The following is a 20,872-nucleotide window of genomic DNA, read 5'->3' as shown; positions in this document are numbered from 1 at the left end:
TTCATGTCAAAGGGAGCTTTTTAATGACTTCAATTAACAGAGAGAACTCCAGTTAGTTCTTGCTATACAAAAGTGTCCACAATGTCATTAAAACGAGATTTACAAGTGTCATAACTGTCAGCAGCATAGTCAACAATACAGCCAATCATTACAACTGAGCACCAAGAGAAGGGGGGAACATCATACCACCAAGGAGTTGGATGAAAAGAAAGGAATATGGCGGGAGAAGGTGCAGAGGAAAAAAGAAAAGTCATTTTTTCTTTTCAGTCTAGATTGATTTTATTCTACAAAATGCTACTCAGTTAAAATTGTAAAAGCAAAACCATTTTAATATGTTCTTTCTTTCGTAGCAGCAAGCTTTCTCTAACAAGCTTTTTGTTTTAGTGCAAATACTGTAGGCCTGTAATTCAGTAAAATAACAAGAACAGAAAAGAGATGACACCAGAGAGAATGCCTCAGAGCTGAAATTCCCCAGGACTGCAAGAATGACATCAAGATCACTACAAGCAAAGAGAGGTCCCACTTCAGCAGTCATCTTTAAGAACCTCTGTGGCAGAAACCATTTCACTGCAGACAGTAAAAAAGAAAACCCACAGTCTAAAACTTTTGAGGAAAAAAAAGATAATGGTGCCCCCAAACCTTCAGCAATCTGCACGGTCACCTGTTAGTCACTGAGGCTTCATTTCACTACTGACACCTGCTTCGCAGCAGCAAAATGCTGCTGATGCTTTCAATTTGTCCCAGGTGAGTGGAATCAGAACCAGGCCCTTTCTGTATCCGAGGGTCTTAAAGCAGACTTTAGTGACACTAGTAACTTATCGCTCTAATAAAGATGCACTATCCCTTACTGATGTTACTTTGAACTACACAGTATATCAAGATATATACAACACTTTATCCTCTCACTGAGCAAAAACAATTGGATACCTATTTTCTACACATTTTAATATGGTTTTAACATCAAGTAACCACAAACAAGAAAGTGGAATAACCCTTTAATCATACAGGATAGGAGGGGAACAATTAAGTAAAACAGGATGGGATTTTATTATTATCTTGTATTCTGAGATTTGTCCTGAACTCCACCTACTGTTCACAGAGGAATGATAATGCATCTTTAAAAACATATCTCTTTTTACATTTTATACAGACAACAACAAAACCCAGATTCTTTTATTTAAGGAATCAAAAACAATTATTAGCCTAAAAAAAAAAGAAGATTGTAGTATTTTTAATGCTTTATTATATCCAAGTCTTGAACAGAAAAAAAAAGATGTAAACATGATAAATAAATAAGAAATAAATGTATATTGTTCCCCCCACCTCTTAAAATGTTTGACTTGGCCTTCCTAACAAAAATGAACTTGCGTCATGATAATAAGATTTCTTACATTTCAGAAGTCTGTTTTAGAATGAAAAAAAAGCAACAACCAAACACCAGGAATGTGATTTGGGAGGATGTTAAATTAGTGGCGGGCAGATCTGCTGGAGCAGGCACAAGACGGCTGCCTGCCAATAAATAGTAAGAGACCAGGGAGAAGGGAGGTGTCTTAGGTTTGTTTTCATTTTGTTTTTTTCTTTTCATTTAGGATGAAGGCCAGGTGGATCCTACATACAGTAAGCAGCAAAATTAAAGGTTCAGATGAACTAAACAGATCATTTAAATAATAATTATAAAAACACAACAGAGAGCTACTGTCCCCAGCATGTTGGTCCCACATCCCATCACACCACAAGTGGCTTGAGACTTACCCAGTCTCCACACCTACAAGAAAGGAATATATGAAGGCAATGCCACAACTGGGAAAGGAGAAGGGGGAATGAGGGCAAAACTGGAACGGCAAGCATCACCTAGAAGCTGAATATTTCCTTCAATGCAGCTGCTTCTGCTCCTCCCAGTTTGGCGTTGATTAATGCAAGATGTTAGGAGAGGCTTTGTTGTTAGGAGGGCCAGTCACTAGGGGGCTGACCCAATACCAGCTGAAATTCCCTGGGCCTTTTTCCATTGACTTCAACAACTCTGTGTCAGCACTAGTTACAGCAGCTCCCACATCCCCACTACATGCAGAACATGGAGACACTACATTTAGGAATCGGCAGGGAAGTTACTCATGGAAAATAACATTTTGGGCATGGGAAGGACAATCAGTTCCCAAAGAGCACACCAGAAAACCTGAAAAGAATGTAGGGCTGGACCAAAATGGCAGTAAAGTTGTATTTGCCTGCCAGAAACTCAACAACAGTAAGGCTGATCCACAAAATACAAAAGGCTGGAGACCAGCAATCCCAACACAGACATCCTTTGAGAGACTTGAGGGACTAAATGGGCAGGCACAAGGCATCTGGGGCTTTTTCCAAACAGTAGAAAATAATCCTCTTTTTTGAGCAGTGTCACATGGCTCCCGTCAGTATCACAGGTCAGGAAAGGGGAGCATCTTGTCCTGTCTCTGAGCAGGTCAATGACCAAGCAGGAGGCAGTGGGCAAGGGCTGGCTGCAGCTCCTTTTGGCAATAATTCAGTGACCACAAGCAAAGGTAGGTTTTTGTTGTTCCACCAGTTAGATCTGAGAAGGCACCTGACTTCCTGAAACCCCTACAAGGGGTGGATGTTCCTGATCTCACAGGAGACAGCAGTCCTGGTCAGCTAGCCTCAAAAGTAGCTGCATCATTTTAGGATTCACCCACCACTTGTCAGTGTTGTGTTCTGCTCAAAAATGCATGGAAATGACATGCAGAGACATTTTATTAACAGTTTTAGATTCTCAGTCCAGAGTGGCCCAAACAAGATTTGGCAAAACGGAAACAGAGAAGCTGCAGTTTCCCCTGAAGTGGTATCATCTACATAAAACCCTAGGAAAAGTGGATCCTCTGTGCTAACTATGGGAAATTTAAGATCTACTTTATTAGAAAGGAAGTTTGATGTACATGTAAGGACAATACAACTCCTTTACTAATTTTACTTACTGTGTAAGCTCAGTTTGAAACCTCTAGCACCAGTATAAGAATGGAAGTGTTTAAGCTAAATAGAAAAAGCCTGAATCCAATCAGCTTTATGAAGCAAAAAGATCACTCACATCTTCATTTCTGGCAGGTTTGGTAAATACCTGGGTTAAAAATAAGAGTTATAATAAAAAAGCCAAAGTCCACCTTTAGAGCCATAATAGCATCCCTTTGAAATTATTCAGGGAATGGGCAGTGGCCAGAGTTTGAGGGAAGCCAGCCCTGCCGAGTAAAGTTCCAGTTCCACAAGACTGAACCCTATTAATTCCCAGTGGAGTTGGTGGGGACTGCAGCAGTTTTGCATCTCATACAACTAGCCCTATAATTGTTGCATTTCTCCAGGTCCAGCCTGAACAAGAAATACCCTAGTTTTGGTTGATTTAAAAAAAAAAAAAAATATATATATATATATATATATGTGTTTGTGTGTGTGTGTGTGTGTAAAAGAAAAAGAATCTCACACCAAAATAAATAGCTGCCACCACAGCTCCCATAGGCAGGACCAAAGAGCTATCTCCCAAGTGGTTTAGCTGGCAAGCTGGGCAATCCTAGTGTGCACAGGGTCATGGTTTGTCAGTGCCCTGACATCAATGGGAATTGAGCTTGGCTCCAAGTGGAAACAGGTTACACACACTACTGTTTTCAGTAGTGACCATGAGCACTGGGGAGCTTGTACCCTCTGTGAGCACTTAGTAGTAGTAGCAGTCAAGCCCACAGGCTAGAGAAGACAAGGACCCAAGGCTAGGGAAAGAGCCCTTTGGTTTGACTCTTTGTCTTCAGGCCAATCAACCCCAACAAAACAAGATCAATTGTAATGCAAAACAACCAGAGGCCAAAGACCAAGGTGCAAATAATGCTAATCAATTCTCCTCAGCTGTCAATTTGTCATTTGCCAGAGCTTGTCAGAAGCTCTGTTTTAGTTCAAACAGGTCAACATTTCATCCATGCCATTCCTGCCTGGTCAGGAGCTGGGGCCCTGTGGCCTGTGCTGGTGGATACGTGCTGCTTTGTTTCCCAACAATGAAAAAATCAGCAAGGGTACAGCCAGCTAATTTCACTGTCTTAGCTGCTGCCAGTCTCCATCCTAGATTTATAGGCATGTGGTGCCACCTCTTTTTTTTTGTAGCATGTTCTGCAAATATGGCCAAGGGGAGGGGAAGGTTTACTAACAGGAAGAGATCAGCCTCTGAGTCAGGAGCCCTGATGGGAAGGAAGATGTAATACTCCCTAGACAGCAGGCAGCCCAGGAAAAGTAAACAACAAGCAGCAGACTTGATATCCAGCAAACTAGGGTAAAACCCTGCCAGTGACACTGGTAAGTGCCAGCCCAGCAGCTTTTCTGATGCTACTTTAGCCCTGAGATGCCAACTTGGTTTATGAAGGAGCCCAAAGGAATAAACATATCCACAGTTTTAAAAGGAAAGGCTTGCACACAAGCCTTCTGCTGTCTCTGTGCCTCAGGCTAGAGATTGTAAGATCTGCCCTTGCTGCTGAGCTCTTGGGCTCCTCTTGGTCCCCCTATCTCCTGGTCCTCCCAGCTGTCACCCTCCTGTCTGGGCAACCCTACGTGTTTCCCACAGCTACTCCGAAGAGGGAAGATCCTAACAAGACTTTAGAGTTCAGAGCAACTGGATGAAATGTAATGGGATCGACAACATTGGAAATGATGAGCAGAGAGAGAGCGCGAGCACGCAAGAGAGAAGTTGTAAGATCAACTAACCAGAATGATTTAAGCACAAAGCACAACCGATCAGGTCAATCCACAAAGGAAAGGGACAACTAGCAACTGTCTGCAGCTCGCCTTCAGTCCTAGCCAGAAGTGCTCCCCAAGTCCACTACGGCCACAAAGAGGTTTCCATAGGCAGTCCCTACAGAGGGGACATCACCCTCTCCAAACGGCCCTGGCGTGTCAGTCCCACCCTTGCCGTTTCCTGCCTCCAGGGAGCTGGCGTTGGTCCTCACTCTCCTTCCTGGAGCTGTAGCACTTCCCCATCCTTGTTCTTGCTGCCCTTGTGCTTGAACGATCCTGTGCCTGTCTCTAATCCCATGGAGGGGGCTCCCCCCATGGTGCTGTGGGGGATGTAACACACTGGCAAAATGGGGGGCCACAGGGGGATTACAATGCCAGCAAGGTGGGAGAGTTCAAGGAATCTGAGGACTGGTCCCCGCTGCTGCTGCTCCTCCGGTGAGCTTTGGAGCAGGACTCAGAAGGGGAGAGAGGAGACTCCTGATCCAACACGTTAGGGTAGGTGAACACCAAGTTGGAAGAGCCAGGAGTGATGGCTGGTGTTGAGGTCACCACAATGGGAGTGTTGAGTGCCTCCTCCCCATAAAAACCTCCAGCAATGCTGATGGGCTTAATGACAGACCTCTGGGCTTTGTCAAGGACCAAAGAGGAGGATGGGATCTCTTCCTCCACAGGCTCCTGCTTCACCACCACTGCTCCACTTGCTCCAGTCCGAACGCTCTGGAGGCTGCTGGATGGTGGGCTCCGACGTTCCTCGGGGCTGATTTTGCACACAGGGCTGTGAGCCACCAGCATAAACTCCAGCTTCTCCTTCTCCTTCTGGAGCTCAGCGATCTCCTTTTGCAGCACTGACTTCTCCTCCTCCAGTACTTCAGTTTCCTGCAGACAAAAGGGGAATAAATAAATAAAATACCAAAGGCTCTGGAACTACTCCTCACCTGGAACAGGGCCACCAAGTCCAGATCCCATCTGGCACAGGCAGATACACCCCAGACTCTTCATGAGCCAAGCAGACACCAGGTCATTGCCAGTCGAGCATCTTGTGTTTCATATGTCTATTAGTAGGCTATTCCCAAACTTCACCAAAACTTGCTTTAATTTTCTGATGGCCAGTTTTTGCCACTCTGTCTTGGTGTGTGACTTCAGTCTTCTCCCTTGCTCTCTGCCTGACAAGACACCTTAGCAGAGGAGCCAGATCTCCTCCCATTGTTTTTTTATGTTAGGCTAGTCATATTCTTTTCACTTTGACAGAGGTAATGTACAGCAGTCTCTAAACTGTTTCCATTTTATTTCTGTAGTGCATACCCCAGATTAGGTCTGACACTTGTCTAACTCTTGCCCAAAGGACTAACACTGGATTATCCCTTGATGCATCCTACAGTTAATGCATTCACCTTTCCCATGGTCACGTCACACAGATGGATCATAGTCTGTGAGCAATTAGTACCTTCCCATATGAGGAGCCCAACTTCACAAAACTCACACTCAGTCCTTCAGGATATGACTTCCCACTGTGCACACTCCTCTCACTTCTATCAGTTTAGTCATGATATTTCTATAGGATGTCCTGCCTCCCCTACACTGAGGATACCTCCTAATGTGAGGCAGCAGCACATTTCACTGGTGTGCTTTCACTGCTGCTGTGCTTGTTAACAAGGTCATTGGATAAAACCAGCCCCAGGCTGGCTCTTGACCAGGAGCACTGGAGCCTTTCCTTCAGCTTCTTTCAACACAACCCAATCTTGCCTTCTCTTCAACCAGTCCCTTACCCTTGGTTCTTATGCTCAGCCCTACCTTCTCCAGCTTTACTATTACTCCTACAGCACCAGGGCACACATCTCTGTGGTGCATCCTTTTTGAAGGAAGTCAGTTACTGCCCCACCTCCAAACAAAGCCTAAGCCTAAAGGATATAGCTTTAATAGGTAAACATAACATCTGCCTTGATTTCTACTGCTTTCAGATGATCCTAACTCTTCAGTGCTGTTGTCCTTAAAGCCTGCCTTTGAGGCACAGTGTCTTTATTTCCACTTATGAAAGGAGACCAGAGTCAGGGAGACTTGTGCTAGTTGAGAGGTCAGAAGGGAAGAGAACTTCTTAGACATTCTGGGCACTCAGTAAAGAGAATCTTAGGGTCCTAAGCTCCAGGCCCAAGTCCCCCTCATCAGCTACTCTTGCTGTAGGAGCAGTACCACTGGGCAGCCTTGGCCGAGGAAGGCAGGGCGTGTTTGAAGCATCTTCCTCGAACATGCTAGTGGAGGAAGAACAATGCCCTTGGAGCTGGCCCCAAGGGTGGGCGACGAGGAAGGAGAAACGTATGCTGAGCACGTACCGCCTGGAGTTTCTCTGTTAGCTCTCGACGCCTGTTACGACACTTAGCAGCTGCCAGCTTGTTCCTCTCTCTCCGGATCCTTCGTTTCTCTTCTTCCTCAGGCGACAGCTGTGGGCAAGTGCCAAGAAAATCCGATCAGATCTGAGCAAGGCATTCCTTTAACTTTGTGAGGATTTAACCGCAATGCACAGGAAAAAAGCCTGATCCAGCAGGATGCTGAGCGCTCCCCCTTGTCACTGATGTCAGCAGAAGATGAAAGCACACAGTACGTCTGCCTGCACCAGGTCTTAGCGGAAGGGTGAGGAGAAGGAGCAGGGCACAGGGAGAAGATTGTGTAAGAGGACAGTGAATCTGCACCAAGGCCAAACAGATAAAAGATGCTCTGATTGTTTCACAACTTGGGTGGTACGTTAAGCAAAACCAGAACACGATGTTGTAAGTGCCTCTTTCTTGAAAAAAAATATCTGCTGCTTCCCACACAAGAATAGTTGTTCGCTTGAAGGTCGGGGATGGTGTATAAGGGGAGACAGGGAAATCAGCAGAGCTCCCATCAAGTCCGTGAAGCAACAATGATTTATACCACCCAAAAATCTGACCTCAGATTTTTGAGCACTCAGCGAGATAACACACTGCTTCTTGCATCAGCAGGCAAGGCTCCAGTGATATCAAGGGCTTCCTGAGGCCAGCTGACACCCTCACTGATGTAAATCAGGAGCAATTCCATAGAAACCCATCCAACTACAGTCTTGCGAAACCAGAGGAAGTGAGCAGGAGCTCACAAGACCTGGTCAAGCTATGCATAGCTTTGGGAGTTTGAGACGAGGTTTTACAAACCCCAGCAGCAGCGGAAAGGTTTGTGCCATGGCCAAAGCCAGGGAGCCAGCACAGCAGGGCACGGAGCGGGTGAGCATGGCCCCGCTCTCTGCTGTGGCACCCAGAGTGCAGACAGCCCAGTGTGGGGGTCCAGGGCACGTGCTCAGCCCTGCACTCCAACCTTGTGCCCGCACTTCAGCCTCAGCCGGCCCGTGTGTGCTGCAGGGGCTCTGGCCTGGTGACTGCAAACGAAAGCAAAACCCTGACACCTGGCAAAGCACATGTCAGATCTCACAGAGAGCCAGCAGAGAACGGAAAGAAACACCTCTTCAGAGAAGGTTCAGTTTTAATATCTTCATGGACTGTCAATGTCACAAATGAGACATTTACCGTTTCACTATCTTTTCTTTTTATTGTTAGTTTTACTCCAACCTCAGCCTAGTTTTGGCTTGCTCTATCTCCCTAATTTTGACGTCTGCAGTTTCAGTAAGTTTACTTCAGCCTCTGGGCATTCAGCTCGCTCATTTCTGCTTTTTTTCAGGATCTGATCTGTGCCTGTGATTTCACCTACATGTAACATGAGCCCCTGGATGTTCACTAAGCAACACAAGCAATTCTAGGACTGCAGGGGACAGAATTTATGCCCAAAAGCTTTTTCCATCAGCAGCTCACAGTGTCCATCCTAGGGTGGGGGATACCTCCATTCTGCTGGGCAGCATATTTCCCCCAGTAAGGAGCCCCTCCAGGCACTGCTCTCCCTGCTACAGCCCTCCCCACTCACTTCCCACCCCATATGAGTGCCAGGTAAAAATGTGTTTGCACACAAGTGTCCACAGTATGTCAAAGCAATGAGCATGCACATAGAAGCTATGCTGACTTGGGGGCTGTGTTTACAGTTTTCAAGAGCCCTTTCATGCTTTAGAAGCACAGATCTCATTGAAATACATTTGGTGGAGCAAAACTTCTGCTCCCAGGGCCTTCAGTAATTTTTAAATTATCTGTTTCGAAGACTCTGCTGTGCAAAAATCGCACAGACGGGGCAGAAGCCCCTAATCTGGATGTTCTTAACATTTTACCGGGTCTAAAAAGGAATATTCCATCAGTGGTTGCTGGATTTGTTTGAAAGCGGTTGGATTTGGCACTCCTTGTGCCCCTGCTGTATGTGTTCTCCATAGCTTGTCCAAGCCCAATACGTGCATTCACTGTCAGGAACGTTCATCAAAACAGGCTCTTTTCATAGAGCGTTACACAACGTTTCCAAAAAGGCACTCCGATGTGGTGTTCAAAGCACCAGCCGTGGAAACCTGAGCCAAAGGGCCACAGGAAAGCGCCGGGGTACTGCCTTAGCACGTGTCTAATCAAAAGGACTTGGCTTTGAATGACCCACAATGAACGGCTTGCAAACAAGCCACAGGCCAGGAATTGCTTGGCAGGCATCCCTCAGCAAATAACTCTGAACAACAAATAAAGCAGAGAATATGGTGATCTCTTCACGGCCAATTTGTGAACACAGAGGCAGCATTTGTCAAACAAATTAGTTGTTGCTAATTATTCCTCCAGTTCTCGTGAGACTTTCCTTGTCTTTGGACACCAGCCCTGCACACAGGGAACTGGGAAGTAGCTCCAGCTGGTGGAAAAGACTGGCACAAACCCCAACCACCACAGCTACCCCATCCTTCTTCCCAAAAGTGGGTCCTCGGTGCATCCATACCAGCTTTCCACACAGAGGTACTGCTAAACTCTGCCTTTAACCGCTTAGGTCTAAACCAGACAGCAACTCCACATATAATAATTGGACTGTGAATCAAAACAGATGACGTGGAAGTAAAAGTAGGGCTGGTGAGTCTTATTAGAAACAGACCGCACGCAACAGCATGCGCTGGTGTACGGAGGGTGCGCAGTGTGTCTCACTGCACTGCTCTGCAGCGACCCACACAAATGCTGCTTGGGAACAACTTGGGGAGATCGAGTTTAGTCAGATCTATTTTTTTTTTTTTTTTAAAGAGAAGTCAGCCTAGTGCTGTGAATAGCTGTTCACCAGACGGCCCTGGAGAAGGGTGATTCTTACTAAGAAGAGAACAACAGATTCTGATTTAAGAAGAGAACAACTTCTGATTTCCAGAAGATGAGATGCCTGCACCTATCCAGGGTCCCAGCTTAACAATCCCATCAGGAGGTTGAGCACAGGGCAGCAGTGGTTGAAGCCACCCCATGCCAGGTATGAAAATACCTCTGACTTTGGAGCAGAAAAAATCTCTTATGGGATCCCCACCTCACTGCTGCAAAAAGATCAAGAGATTACATGTTTGTAGTGGGAAGGTGGATTTAGACCCCAGTCACCAGAAGGCTCTTCATACTAGAGTTGAGGTGCTCTAGGGAAGCTGTTCCTCCCTGCATGATGCTGGCTGGTACTGGGGGTATCACACAAATGGAGACTGGAGCAGTGCTAGCTGCTACAGAGCTGACAGAAAGCACTAGCTGATGTAATTTAGGTGTCAGATTTGTAAAGGACCTACATGAAAGCACCTCTGCTTTCTTGGAGGTTTCCTTCTGCCTGGAGCGGCAGAGACACTCAAACTGAAACCCAGGGCTCAACTTTAGTTTCACCTGCTTTTGAAACCAAGCCGCAATGCGGGCCGGTGGTGTGAAGTGTTTGATGAAGACTGGGTAAATCTCACCATATGACGAGGAAGCAGCAATAAAAGTCACCCTCCAGCTTACACCCTACGCCACCCTAAGAAGCCCCAGCACATGTACAGCACCAGGGATGGACCTCAGTGCTCCCCTGTGGCGCTGGGAGATCTCATGAGGGGGCAGGAGCAGGAAATCTCCATACATCTGTTCTCAAGGCACTCCCAGCTGCTCCCCCCACTGCAGTTACCTGCTCATCTCTCCGTCTCCGTCCCACTGTGGTCCCGATGGTTTTGATGACACCAGGACGCTGGAGAGCCGTGTGTCCAGCCACTGAAGACAGCGGGGGCAGCGGGTGGCTGTAGGGGTGTGAGCGGGAGTAAGGGCTTGACATGGAGGTGATCACGGTGGGCTGGACCATCCACTGCAGGTCTTGGCTGGTTGTGATGGCGTTGATCGTGGGGATAAAAGCACTGCCTGATCCTGGCATATCTACTCGAAATTTCTAGGAGGAAAGGCAGAGGAGAAGAGGGACAGAGAGAAGAGAAGAAACCGTCAATGAAAGCAGAACATAAGTGGTTACTCTGAAACCAGCTAGGCCCTCAGGAGTGGCACCAGAGAGGATCAAAGCAGCACCTGAGGCAAAAACACCAGTAGCTGGTGCCTCTGCAGCATCTTAAGCTGCCCCTGCCTCCCACAGCCCCCTGAGGAAGGAACTGGGCTCAGGCACTTCCCCTCCAGAGCAGCTCTGCCTTCTCCCAACCCCCTTCCTCTTCCCCCACACACCTCCCCAGCATACCCTAAGCCAGTCTCCCCTCCCAGGCACCATTCCCACTGCTGCCACCTCCTGCCAGTGCCCACCACTCCTTCCGGCATGGAGCAAAAGGGGAATTAAGGAGTTTCTAGAGAAACACTTCTCTTCAAGTGCAAAGAAAAGGAAGAGAAACTTAAGTTCTGAAATGCTGTTACCAACCAGTGCAAAGCCGCCTTTCACCAAAGGATTGCCCTGAAATTTGGGCTTGGTCCGCGTAAGGTTTGGTATGGCAAAGAACAGCAGCTTGCTTCTCCTTCAGTAGCTCTGTGCTCACTGAGAAACTCAGCCCTGGGATGGTTACGTGCGAGGATATGTATTTTAATAGCAGCCTATAAAATAGGTCTTAGGATTCAGATCGGACAAGTTCCCTGCAGCTCTCTGCACTGTCTAGACAAAACAAGGCAGCAGTAAAACCAAGGCAGCAGGTAATGATCGCCTCCAAAATACAAGTACACCTTCTTTCAGACAGAGGTAAATCCATCTGGATAATATGCTGGCACTAAATTGCAAGAAAAACAATCACTTGTCCCCGGAGGGGGAAGCAGGGGAGAAAGAATGTTTTTGTCTATGCTGAGCTCCTTCAGGAGGCTTTCAAAATGGTTAGACTGGAATTAACACAGACAGGCCTTACTCCAGCAATCACTGAGCAAGGGACAGGGCTTGTAGGACACATAGCTGCCACCACCACTGGTCTGTAAGCCTTGAAATGATTCCATGAAAAATGCACATTCTTGGGTCAACAGCCTAGCTTCCCAGAGAAGTGAGAGCCCTTGCATCAGCCTGACCTCACCTCAGGTAAGCTTCCCAGATAAGGGACACCACTTCAACACAGATTTCCTTTTCAGGGTGTGCCTAGTCAAGCACCTTAAGTGCTTTGTTAAACCAAGGCTACTGCAAATAGTATTTCACATGCTGATAGCTACAGCACTTCAGGCCAGCATTAGCGAGCTGCCAGCACCTGAAGACCAGGAGATCCAGTCTTAATACTGACAGCTGCAGACCTACACCTTTGAACAGCTCAAAATCTAGCAAGAGAGGATGAGAGAAGGAAGGAGTGAGTCAAGTTAAGCAGGCGGGGAAATTACACAGAGAGGATGACACTGGCACCAAGACCTTGGCAAAACCCCCAACAGGACCTCAGAGATTCACTTGGAGCTCAAATCCAACACAGCCTCAGCTCATCCCACATTTCAGAGTGCATGTCTCTGAATTCAGAGTGCATGTCTCTCACCTCTCCCAATTAGTTACAGAGGCTCAGAGCTGCAAACTGTCAACACTGCATCAGAATTTATGGGTGCAAATCCCCCACTTTGCCCTGCGTGGTGTCGGCTGTGACCACATGGCACAGAAGACGATACGCTGGTGCCTCCATAACCAGAACACAAGAGGACCTTAACCTTGCAGAAGGGAGGAAGTGCGAGACCAGTTGAACCACGAGCTCAACTCAAGGGATGTGAGCCCTACTTCCAGATCCACAAGTGGCTTCTACCACGACCTTTACCTATCTGTGCCACCCTCCCTTCCGTATCCAAAAATCAAAGCGAAGTCTTGTCTTCTTCGTAGGGACACTAGAAAGCTATGACTGCAAAACATTCAGAGGCCTTCTGGTGCTTTGCCATACAGACACCATTTGCATTCCAGAGCTAACCTTTGCCTCCAACACCCAACGACATGCTAAAAATTCCCAACAGAGGTTGAGAGTCAGATCCACCACCAAATCAACCACATAAAAATACAAGCATCGGATACAAAAATCAGGCTCCAAGTTATTGACTCAGCAAGTACTCCATTTCCAATCAGTCCTGTATTCAACCTAGGACCCTTCTGTAACATTAGTGCAGGTCTCCTGGACAGCAAATGGGAGCTGCTCAGTTCAGCCACATCCCTCTGCAGCTCCGCAGGGCTTGCCTGCAGACCTGGGGGGAAGAGACCAGTTCCTCTCTGTGCTGTGCCCCATCTCTGTCACCAGCTTCCCTTCTAATAACTCAAAATATCTTAGAAATAAAAAAAAAAAATCCCCCAAACCTGTATTCTGTACTTTCCAAAGGCAGTATTTTTCTGGGATAGTTAAGGGACACACTACTGTGGCAGGCTGAGTCTTCACACAGTGTGCTCGGGCTACCACCAAATTTTACAGGCACTGCTTCCTGACTGATCAGTCTTTCCTCACAGACCTCGCTTTCCCTGCTAGGACACTGCACCAGATCAGCTCTGCCAAAATACTGCTGGCCCCCCACATTCTGCCCAGTGGCCATCAGCTCTGACCCCTGGGATTCTGCTGGTTGCAGTGGCAGGCCCTGAATTCCCTGCCACCTCCCCTGCACAGCCCCTTTGACCACCAGCCTCCTCACATAGAAGTGCCAGACCTTTCCCCAAACTGCAGCCCCAGCTTTGCTCTCCTCATCCCTCCTCCTCTCAGAGAGCTTCAATCCCTGTGCCAGCCTGACAGCACTGCCTGCCCTCACCCACCGCCCAAGTTCTCCTCTTTCCAGACCCCGTCCTGCCTTCTCCTCTCACTGGCCATGCACAGCTCTCCTCTCCTGACCCACGAGAGGCTCCTGGAAACATCTCTCTTTTCTTCCTCTCTACAAGGAACTCAAAGCACTACAGAAAGACGTGGCGATAGGCAGATTGCAGGGCTACACACGCAGCACACGCTCAGCTACGAACCCAGCGCTCTCCTCCTGACCCAAGCAAACGCAGATGAAGGTATCATTAAAAAACCCCAACAACTAAACAGCAAACAGAAAGAGTCCTGTTATTAAGTCTGCCAAGAACTGAGGTCAGTCTCTGCTCTGCCTTAAAAATATGGGGTTGGATGAGAGCCTCCTCAGATCCATAGTCGGGGGAGGCTCCAGCGAGTCCTGCCACAGGCAAGGACAGACTACGTTAGCAGCTCACAACTTAGCAGCACAGGAACATTTCAAGCTTTGGCTTGTGGTTCCTTTCTCCACCTTAAGGTTTCTATACAGCACCCCGTTGTGTCTTTGCTCCACTCTGGACTTTCACTGACATCTGTAACTAAGTGCTGAGCAGCACCAGAAACCAGTTGAGAAATGGGTATAATGGCTGGGGGGAAAAAAAAAAAAAATCAAACCCAACAACAGAGTGACTGAAAAACACCTAGAGCATCTTCAGCATTACTCAGTTATCAAACACAGGGTATATGTGATAGATCTTATAATAAATACAAGGCCCTTGATGGCTCTCCCATGTTGAACATCTCCTCGAAGGAAAACTAGACAAAGTGCTATGATATCTCAGGGGAAAGCTGACCACTCTCAAAGAGTACACAAACTCTTCCCATTAAAGTCTGTTTACCACAAGGCAAATCAGTGATTAGGAAAATAGCATGACACGCAACTTAAAGGAAAAATGTTCCAGTGCTGTGCTGTATGGGAAAAAAATAATTAAAAAGCATCAAAGTTTTGGCTCAGAGACACAGTTTCCATTTTAACATGTGACTGATGCATCTTTTCTTGCTTTTGGAAAAAAAACCCCAACACAATAAAGAAAAAAATTTCAGCAATGCATATTTTCTGTAGTGATAAAACTGCAGATCTCCACAGACCAGAATCAGCAGAACAGCCTGACTGCTAGGGTAAAGGCGACGCTTACATTTGATCCTAATCTACAACATCTGTAAGGATCAAGGGAAAGACGGAGCATAAGGCCTTGAGAAATCTCCCGGATTCTTAAAGAAAACATTTATGTTCTCACTAAGCCAACGTCCTGTTCAAAGCCCTGTTTCAGATAGTAACCCTAGAAACTGGGCTCTGGTCCCCGTATCAAACAGCACGCACGCGAGCTGCCTGGGGAAGACGCGGAGCCCCAGAAAAAGGGGAAAACCCAGTTATTGCTCAGACTGTGACAGCTCAAATATGAAGCGGTGACGGAGTTTCACGACCTCCTGCAGCAAGTGCTTGAATCTGGCGCAGCTGTTAAATCACAGGAGGAAAGGGAGAGTGAGAATTTGCAGTTCCCCGGGCGTTTCCAGCTTCTCAGTCCCCCTTCCCGCTCCCCCACCTTGTCCTGGCATTTACTGTAAACTAGGGAATAAGCTTTAGCTGAGCTGGAATCCCTGGAAACCCCAGTCCGCAGCCCGCAGAGGGCACCAGCGAGATGCGTTTGGAGCAGGCGGGGAGCGGCAGCGAGTCATTTCTGGTAAAACTTCTTTAATGTGAGGAATGTCACGGGCTGGTACGGCTGGCAGAGTTTAAGACTGGACGTTTTTTCCTTTTTTTTTTTTTTTCTTTTAATTATCCTATGACTCCTTGATGCGAAGGCTGCACTGTGCTCACACCGCCAGTTCGCTCGTACAAGCCACACAAGAAATAATACTGTGAGAAAAAAAAAAGGGGTGGGGGGAGAAGCCCGACTCTGAAAAGGCAAAAAAAGAGTGAGGCTGGGCCAGCTGATGTAAACAAGTTATGAAATAACCCAGGTTTGTATAACTGGCCCGATTGTGTAATGCCTTCCCCAGAAGTGGTGGATTTAGTCGATCTAGGCATATTAGTAATTCCGAGGTATTTTCTTAGGAAAATGAAAGGAAAAAAAACCCCAAACCACAAGAGTGGGCTTTCAGGTCCGTGAATTCACGCCGCTTTCAACAGGAAATATCCCCCATTCTCGAAGCGCCGCCCGGCAGCGGGGCTTGCGTGGGGAGGGGGGCCGGACAGCGCGGGGAGCGCTCCGGCGAGCCCCAGGAAACTCCCGCTCGGGAAAAGCCACAGCCGGCCGGAGAGCGGCCGGCGGCTCCCGGCAGAACCAAGGAGCGGGCGGGCAGCGGGCAGAGCAGAGCGGCACGCCGCCGGCCGCGGGGTCCCAGCGCGGTCCCCTCGGGGTCCCAGCGCGGGAAAGGCAGAGTGTCAGCGCCTCTGAGACAAAATTTAGCGGGGGATAAGGGGGCAAAGCAACGCAGGCGCTGGAAGACCCAGAGCTCACTTCCAGCCATCCCTCCGTGTTCCACGGCAGCTGCAACAGCTCCATGAGTAACTCGGGCGGCACCTCCCAAAGTCCCAGCGAAGCCACCCAAAGTATTGCGGGCGAGCCCCGGGCACCACCCGGGCAGGCGCGGTGAACGTGGACAGCGAGAAGCTCCTGACAAGAACAAAAGCAGGAAGGAGGAAGAGTTCGGTGCGCCCCTGTATTCGCGTTACCGACCTCGGAAAGGAATCGCCCGGAGGAGCCCTTTGATTTCCGAGCGGGTCCCGGCCCGCCGCTGCGGCGGGTGCCCGGGCGACAGGCACCGACACCCGCTGCACCTGGGGCCGGGCCGGCGGAGACTGCCCGCCGGGCGCTCCCTCACCGCACGTCCCCGCTCGGGGCAGGCCGTGCCTCCCACAGCACCCCGGCCCCGACAGGCGGGGAACTCCGGTCAGCGTCCCTCTGGACGCGTCGCGGCACCGGCTCCGGGGCGGGCGGGCAAAGAGGGAAGGGAAGCGGCGGCGGCCCGCTAAGGGCGGCGGGACAGGGCGGCGGCTGCGGGCAGCCCCGCGCCCCGGCACCGCCTGCGCCCCCGCGGCCGGCGCCTCTCCGCCGGGCGCCCGCGCCTCCACTGCGGAGGAAGCGCCGGCCGCTCCCCGGGCGTGGCGGTGAACTCCCGTCCCGGGAGCGCTCGGAGCAGCCCTCGGAGGGACCGAGGGAGAGGGGCAGCGCCCGGCCCTACCTGCTGGGCTGCGCCGCTCGAGTAGGTCTCGGGGTGTCCCGGGGAGCCGCTGCTGCCTCTGGAGGAGGTGTCGAAGTTCCCGGGGTAGTCCTGGTACATGGTCCGAGGTCGGGCCGGGGGAGCCGCGTCCCCGCCTTCCCACACCGACACCCGCCGCTCCCTCGCCGTCTCCCCGCCCCCTTCTCCCTCCCGACCTCTTCGGCTCTTGCCTTTCGCCTCCCAACGCTCGCCGCGGAGAGGGAAAAAAATAATAAAAACGGCTTTGGAGTGAGGGAAGAAGGTGGGGGGAGAAAAAGCTTTAAAAAAAAAAAAGAAAAAATAAGAATACAAAGAGGCAACAAAAATAAAAATAAGACTGGTGATAGAAGTGGCTCAGTTGGCAGCGGAGCGCTTGCGGGACGGGACGTGACGGCAGGACTCGGCGGCGCGGCGGGAGCAGAGCCGTGCGCGCAAGCGGGTGTTCGCCGATGTCCTCTCTCCGCGCTGCCCGGCGAAACTCGCCCCGCCGGCGGAGCGGCTCCGGCCCCGGGGGCTGCAGGCGGAGCGGTTCTCCTCCGCCCCCCCAACCTCCTCCTCCTCCACCACCACCACACACCGGCCGCCCCTTTTCCCGGCACGGGGGTGACTCAGCGGGGTCTTGCGCCCCGCGGCTCGGCGGCGCTGCGAGCGGGAGCTCCGCGCGCCCGCGGTGACTCAGAGCAATGGCATCGCCCCGGCCGCGCTCGCTTATTATCCGCCCGCCGCCGCCGCCGCACCATGTGCACTCGCACACGTCAAACCCGCGGCGCACCGGCCCCACCTTGCCAGCGCGGAGCCTCCCACCTGCCGCCGCGGCGGGGGAGGCGGGCCTGCCGCGGGGGGGACGGCGCCCGCCTCCGCCGCGCCCGCCGCCCCGCCCGCCCCGCTGCGCCCGCCCCTCCCGGTCCCGCGGTTCGGGCAGCTCGGGCGGGGCGGGCGCGGCGGCGAGGGCAGAGCAGCGCCTTGTTCCCGGCAGGCCCCGCCTCCCCCCGCCCCGCTTGGTCCCGTCCGCTGTCGCACGTTGCCAAAAATGGTCATTTGCGTCGCACGACGCCAGCCGGGTTTCCTTGCCGCGGATGACGCGCTGCGAGAGGGATTCCCTGGCGCCTTAAAGGGACAGCGCACCGCTGGCGCCGGGGAGCGGGGAGGCGGCTGGGGCAAACAGAGCGCAGATCTGGCCCCACACACCGGCCTGCCCCGGCACGGGGTCTCGGGCGCCGTTTGATTCAGCCCTCCTCCCTGCAGGAGGGTGGCTGGCACCCCGGTTGCCCCAGTGCTTGGTCCGTTTTTCAGCGCATCAATAAACCAAGAGGCGAAGTCGTCTAGTTTTGGTAGCATTGTTAAACTAGTTTCAATTTTTTGTTATTTCTTTTATTTTATATTTCTATTATTTTGTTCATTTCGTATTTTCGTGGTGAGTACTTTTATAGTTTTAATTTCTTTTCATTAACTATATTTTTCTTTTATTTACTAATATTATGGGTTATTTATTATTTTTTATTTTCTTTTAAATTTTTAAATCTTTTTTCCTATTTTTCATTTTATTTTTTTATTATTTTTATTCTTATTCACATTTGATATCTATTCTTACTTTTATTTTCTTTCCCCCCCCCCCTTATTTTCTTTTATTTAAATTTAGTTTTTACTTTTATTTTTATTTTTTGAGTGGACTCCTCCATCCTCCTGGGATCTGCAGAGCCACTCTAGGTCTCCAAACCAGAGTATGTCACAGGAACATCAGGTGACAGCCCTGGGCTTCCCTGCAGTAGAAACTCGTGGTACAAGGACTGTAACAGCCCGCCTCGGGTGGCTCTAGCATTGCCAGGTCACTGACTAGCACAGGCTGGAAGGTGGCAGAAGCAGATAGAGCAGAGCCATCCACACAGAGAACGCGGGCTCTGAGGTGATCTGCAGCGAATGCAGCAGTGATGCTGCTTTACAGATTGTTTAAATGCCGCTCTTAGACACAAAATGTCTCGTTCCCACCCTCCCTGGAGGATTTGCCCAGCACTGGGCAAGTCCTTTTTGCTGGTAGGGAGGGAGAAGTCATCGAAGTTCAAGCTATAAAATCCCATTTAAGCTGTCTCACGGACAAAGTATTTTCCCACAGGAGCCCATCTGAAAGCAGTGGGCTTTCCTCCACTCATACTGTGCTCCTTGGAAGGGAGAAGCAGCACCCCTCTCAACCCTGGAGCCTTCAGGGAACTCTGAAATGAAGCAGCCCTTGGGGGCTAAGTCTCCAGAGCTCGGTTATTTTTTAGCACTGAGCCAGGAAATTGGGACTAAAATTCCTGCCGATGCAGTTTAGTTTTCAGCACCTTCATTTTTCAGGCAATTGAAATTCTCCCTCCAAATTAGCTGGCCTATTTCAGGCAGCACCTGACTTTGGGGGAGGTTGGGAAAGGGCTGTAAAAATATTCCCATGTTTTCAACTCGAACTGCATTAGGAGTGAGGGGTAGGAAGGGGGAGAGGTGCTCTAGCAGGCGCAGTGAGGCTGTGACGTGGTTTTCCCCTTGGGTGGCAGGTGATCTGCACATGCTGCTTTCTGCTGGAAAGAGAATTAGTTCAAGATGTGAGAGGAATCAGGCTGCAGTTGTCAAGAGATGAAGAGAGAAAGGGTAAAACAGGCGTCAAAATAAATAAACTTAACAAAAGCCGTGGCTGGGTTTTGGCTGGTCACCACCCTTGGCTCTGCCTCCCCCTCAGGTGGAGGATGCTGCTGGCTCCGAGGCTTACCAGATGTTAGGAACCACTGCCATCACCTGAGGTCACCAGCCCTGACTCTGGTCCTGTTTCACATCAGGCTGGTGGGCTTGTAGAATCCAGTCTGCTGAACAGCAAGAAATGCGAAAAAGTATTTGGTGTAGGGAAAGAGTGACGGCCAGAAGCAGGGAAGCAAGACAGGGGTGCTGGAGCATTAGTGTTGAGGCATTTTGCAAGAGGAAAAGAGAGGTGTTTTTCATCTGTCCTCCTAGAATTGTTTCTATACTTTTTCCTCAGCAGTTCATTAAACCTAAACTACCTCCTCTCCTCATGTTTCAGTTCAAGCTCATTTCAAGTGTTGCTTTCAAACATTATTCCAGTGTAATTTTGGCACATCTATCCGGTCCTGCCGAATTTGCATGAGACCTAGTCTGGGAACAGCTCACTTGAAATGACATTCGAGGGCTGTTTTAATATTTGGCTGCAGTTAATATGGATGTAATTAGTTGACACTTGTAAATCCTCAGGTTAAAAGCCCTGTAAGAAATGCAGGAAGCCGAACGCACACCTGAGGCCAAGCCCTCAGCTCCTGTAGGGTGCTGAACCTCCCTGCCACAGCTGGGCCGGCACCACCTTGCCCTCCGAAAGCTCCTGACCCACACCCATCAGGTGTGATGCTGAAGCTCTACCGTGTGTTTACATTGACTTCCCCAGAGTTCCTTCTGCCCTGAGAGCACAAAACCCTTCTGGCTGAGACGGGCTCACACGTACAGAAGGGATATTTCCATATCAGACCTTTGTAATACTTTTTATTGTTTTGGATCGAAGGAACTCAGACTAGCCTGGCTCACAGTGCCCCAGACACATGCATTTTTAATCCACATCCAGACCAAGCTGCGTTGTGCAATAGGCTCCCTGCTTCCAAAAAACAAGAGATAACATGTAAGTCTGCCTAGTCCATTCTTGCCTGAACCAAAGACAAATTAAGACCAGCCCAGGTTCCAGGGCAGGAGAGGATCATTGTAAGGCAAATGAGACCTTGGCTCCTCATGCTTCTCGATTTCGGCAGCAATTAGGAGACTGAAACCCAGACCTGGGAATGCTTTTCACGGTGTTTTTACGGGAGCAGAGGATAAGGGTACTTCGCA

The 20,872-nt window shown here is 49.7% G+C and overlaps 1 protein-coding gene across 2 annotated transcripts; it reads right to left on the bottom strand.

Moving 5' to 3' along the window:
* FOSL2 (FOS like 2, AP-1 transcription factor subunit) lies at positions 1–17,580 on the bottom strand. 2 transcript variants are annotated; one of them, XM_048297949.1, is made up of 4 exons: positions 17,003–17,573; positions 10,771–11,025; positions 7,077–7,184; positions 1–5,625 (listed from the first exon to the last, which is right to left on the bottom strand). In XM_048297949.1, the coding sequence occupies exons 1-4, from the start codon at positions 17,099–17,101 to the stop codon at positions 5,116–5,118; spliced, it is 972 nt and encodes a 323-aa protein (XP_048153906.1). In that variant the 5' UTR covers positions 17,102–17,573; the 3' UTR covers positions 1–5,115. The 2 variants fall into 2 exon arrangements, with proteins under 2 accessions (XP_048153906.1, XP_048153907.1); XM_048297950.1 differs by lacking the exon at positions 7,077–7,184 and having other exon boundaries at positions 17,003–17,580.
* Positions 17,581–20,872: the final 3,292 nt, after the last annotated feature.

The sequence above is a fragment of the Corvus hawaiiensis genome, chromosome 3 (assembly GCF_020740725.1).
Source record: "Corvus hawaiiensis isolate bCorHaw1 chromosome 3, bCorHaw1.pri.cur, whole genome shotgun sequence".
Taxonomy (NCBI): Eukaryota; Metazoa; Chordata; class Aves; order Passeriformes; family Corvidae; genus Corvus; species Corvus hawaiiensis.
Note: the sequence above shows the minus strand (reverse complement) of the source record. Positions and strands in the feature narration are given on the sequence as shown.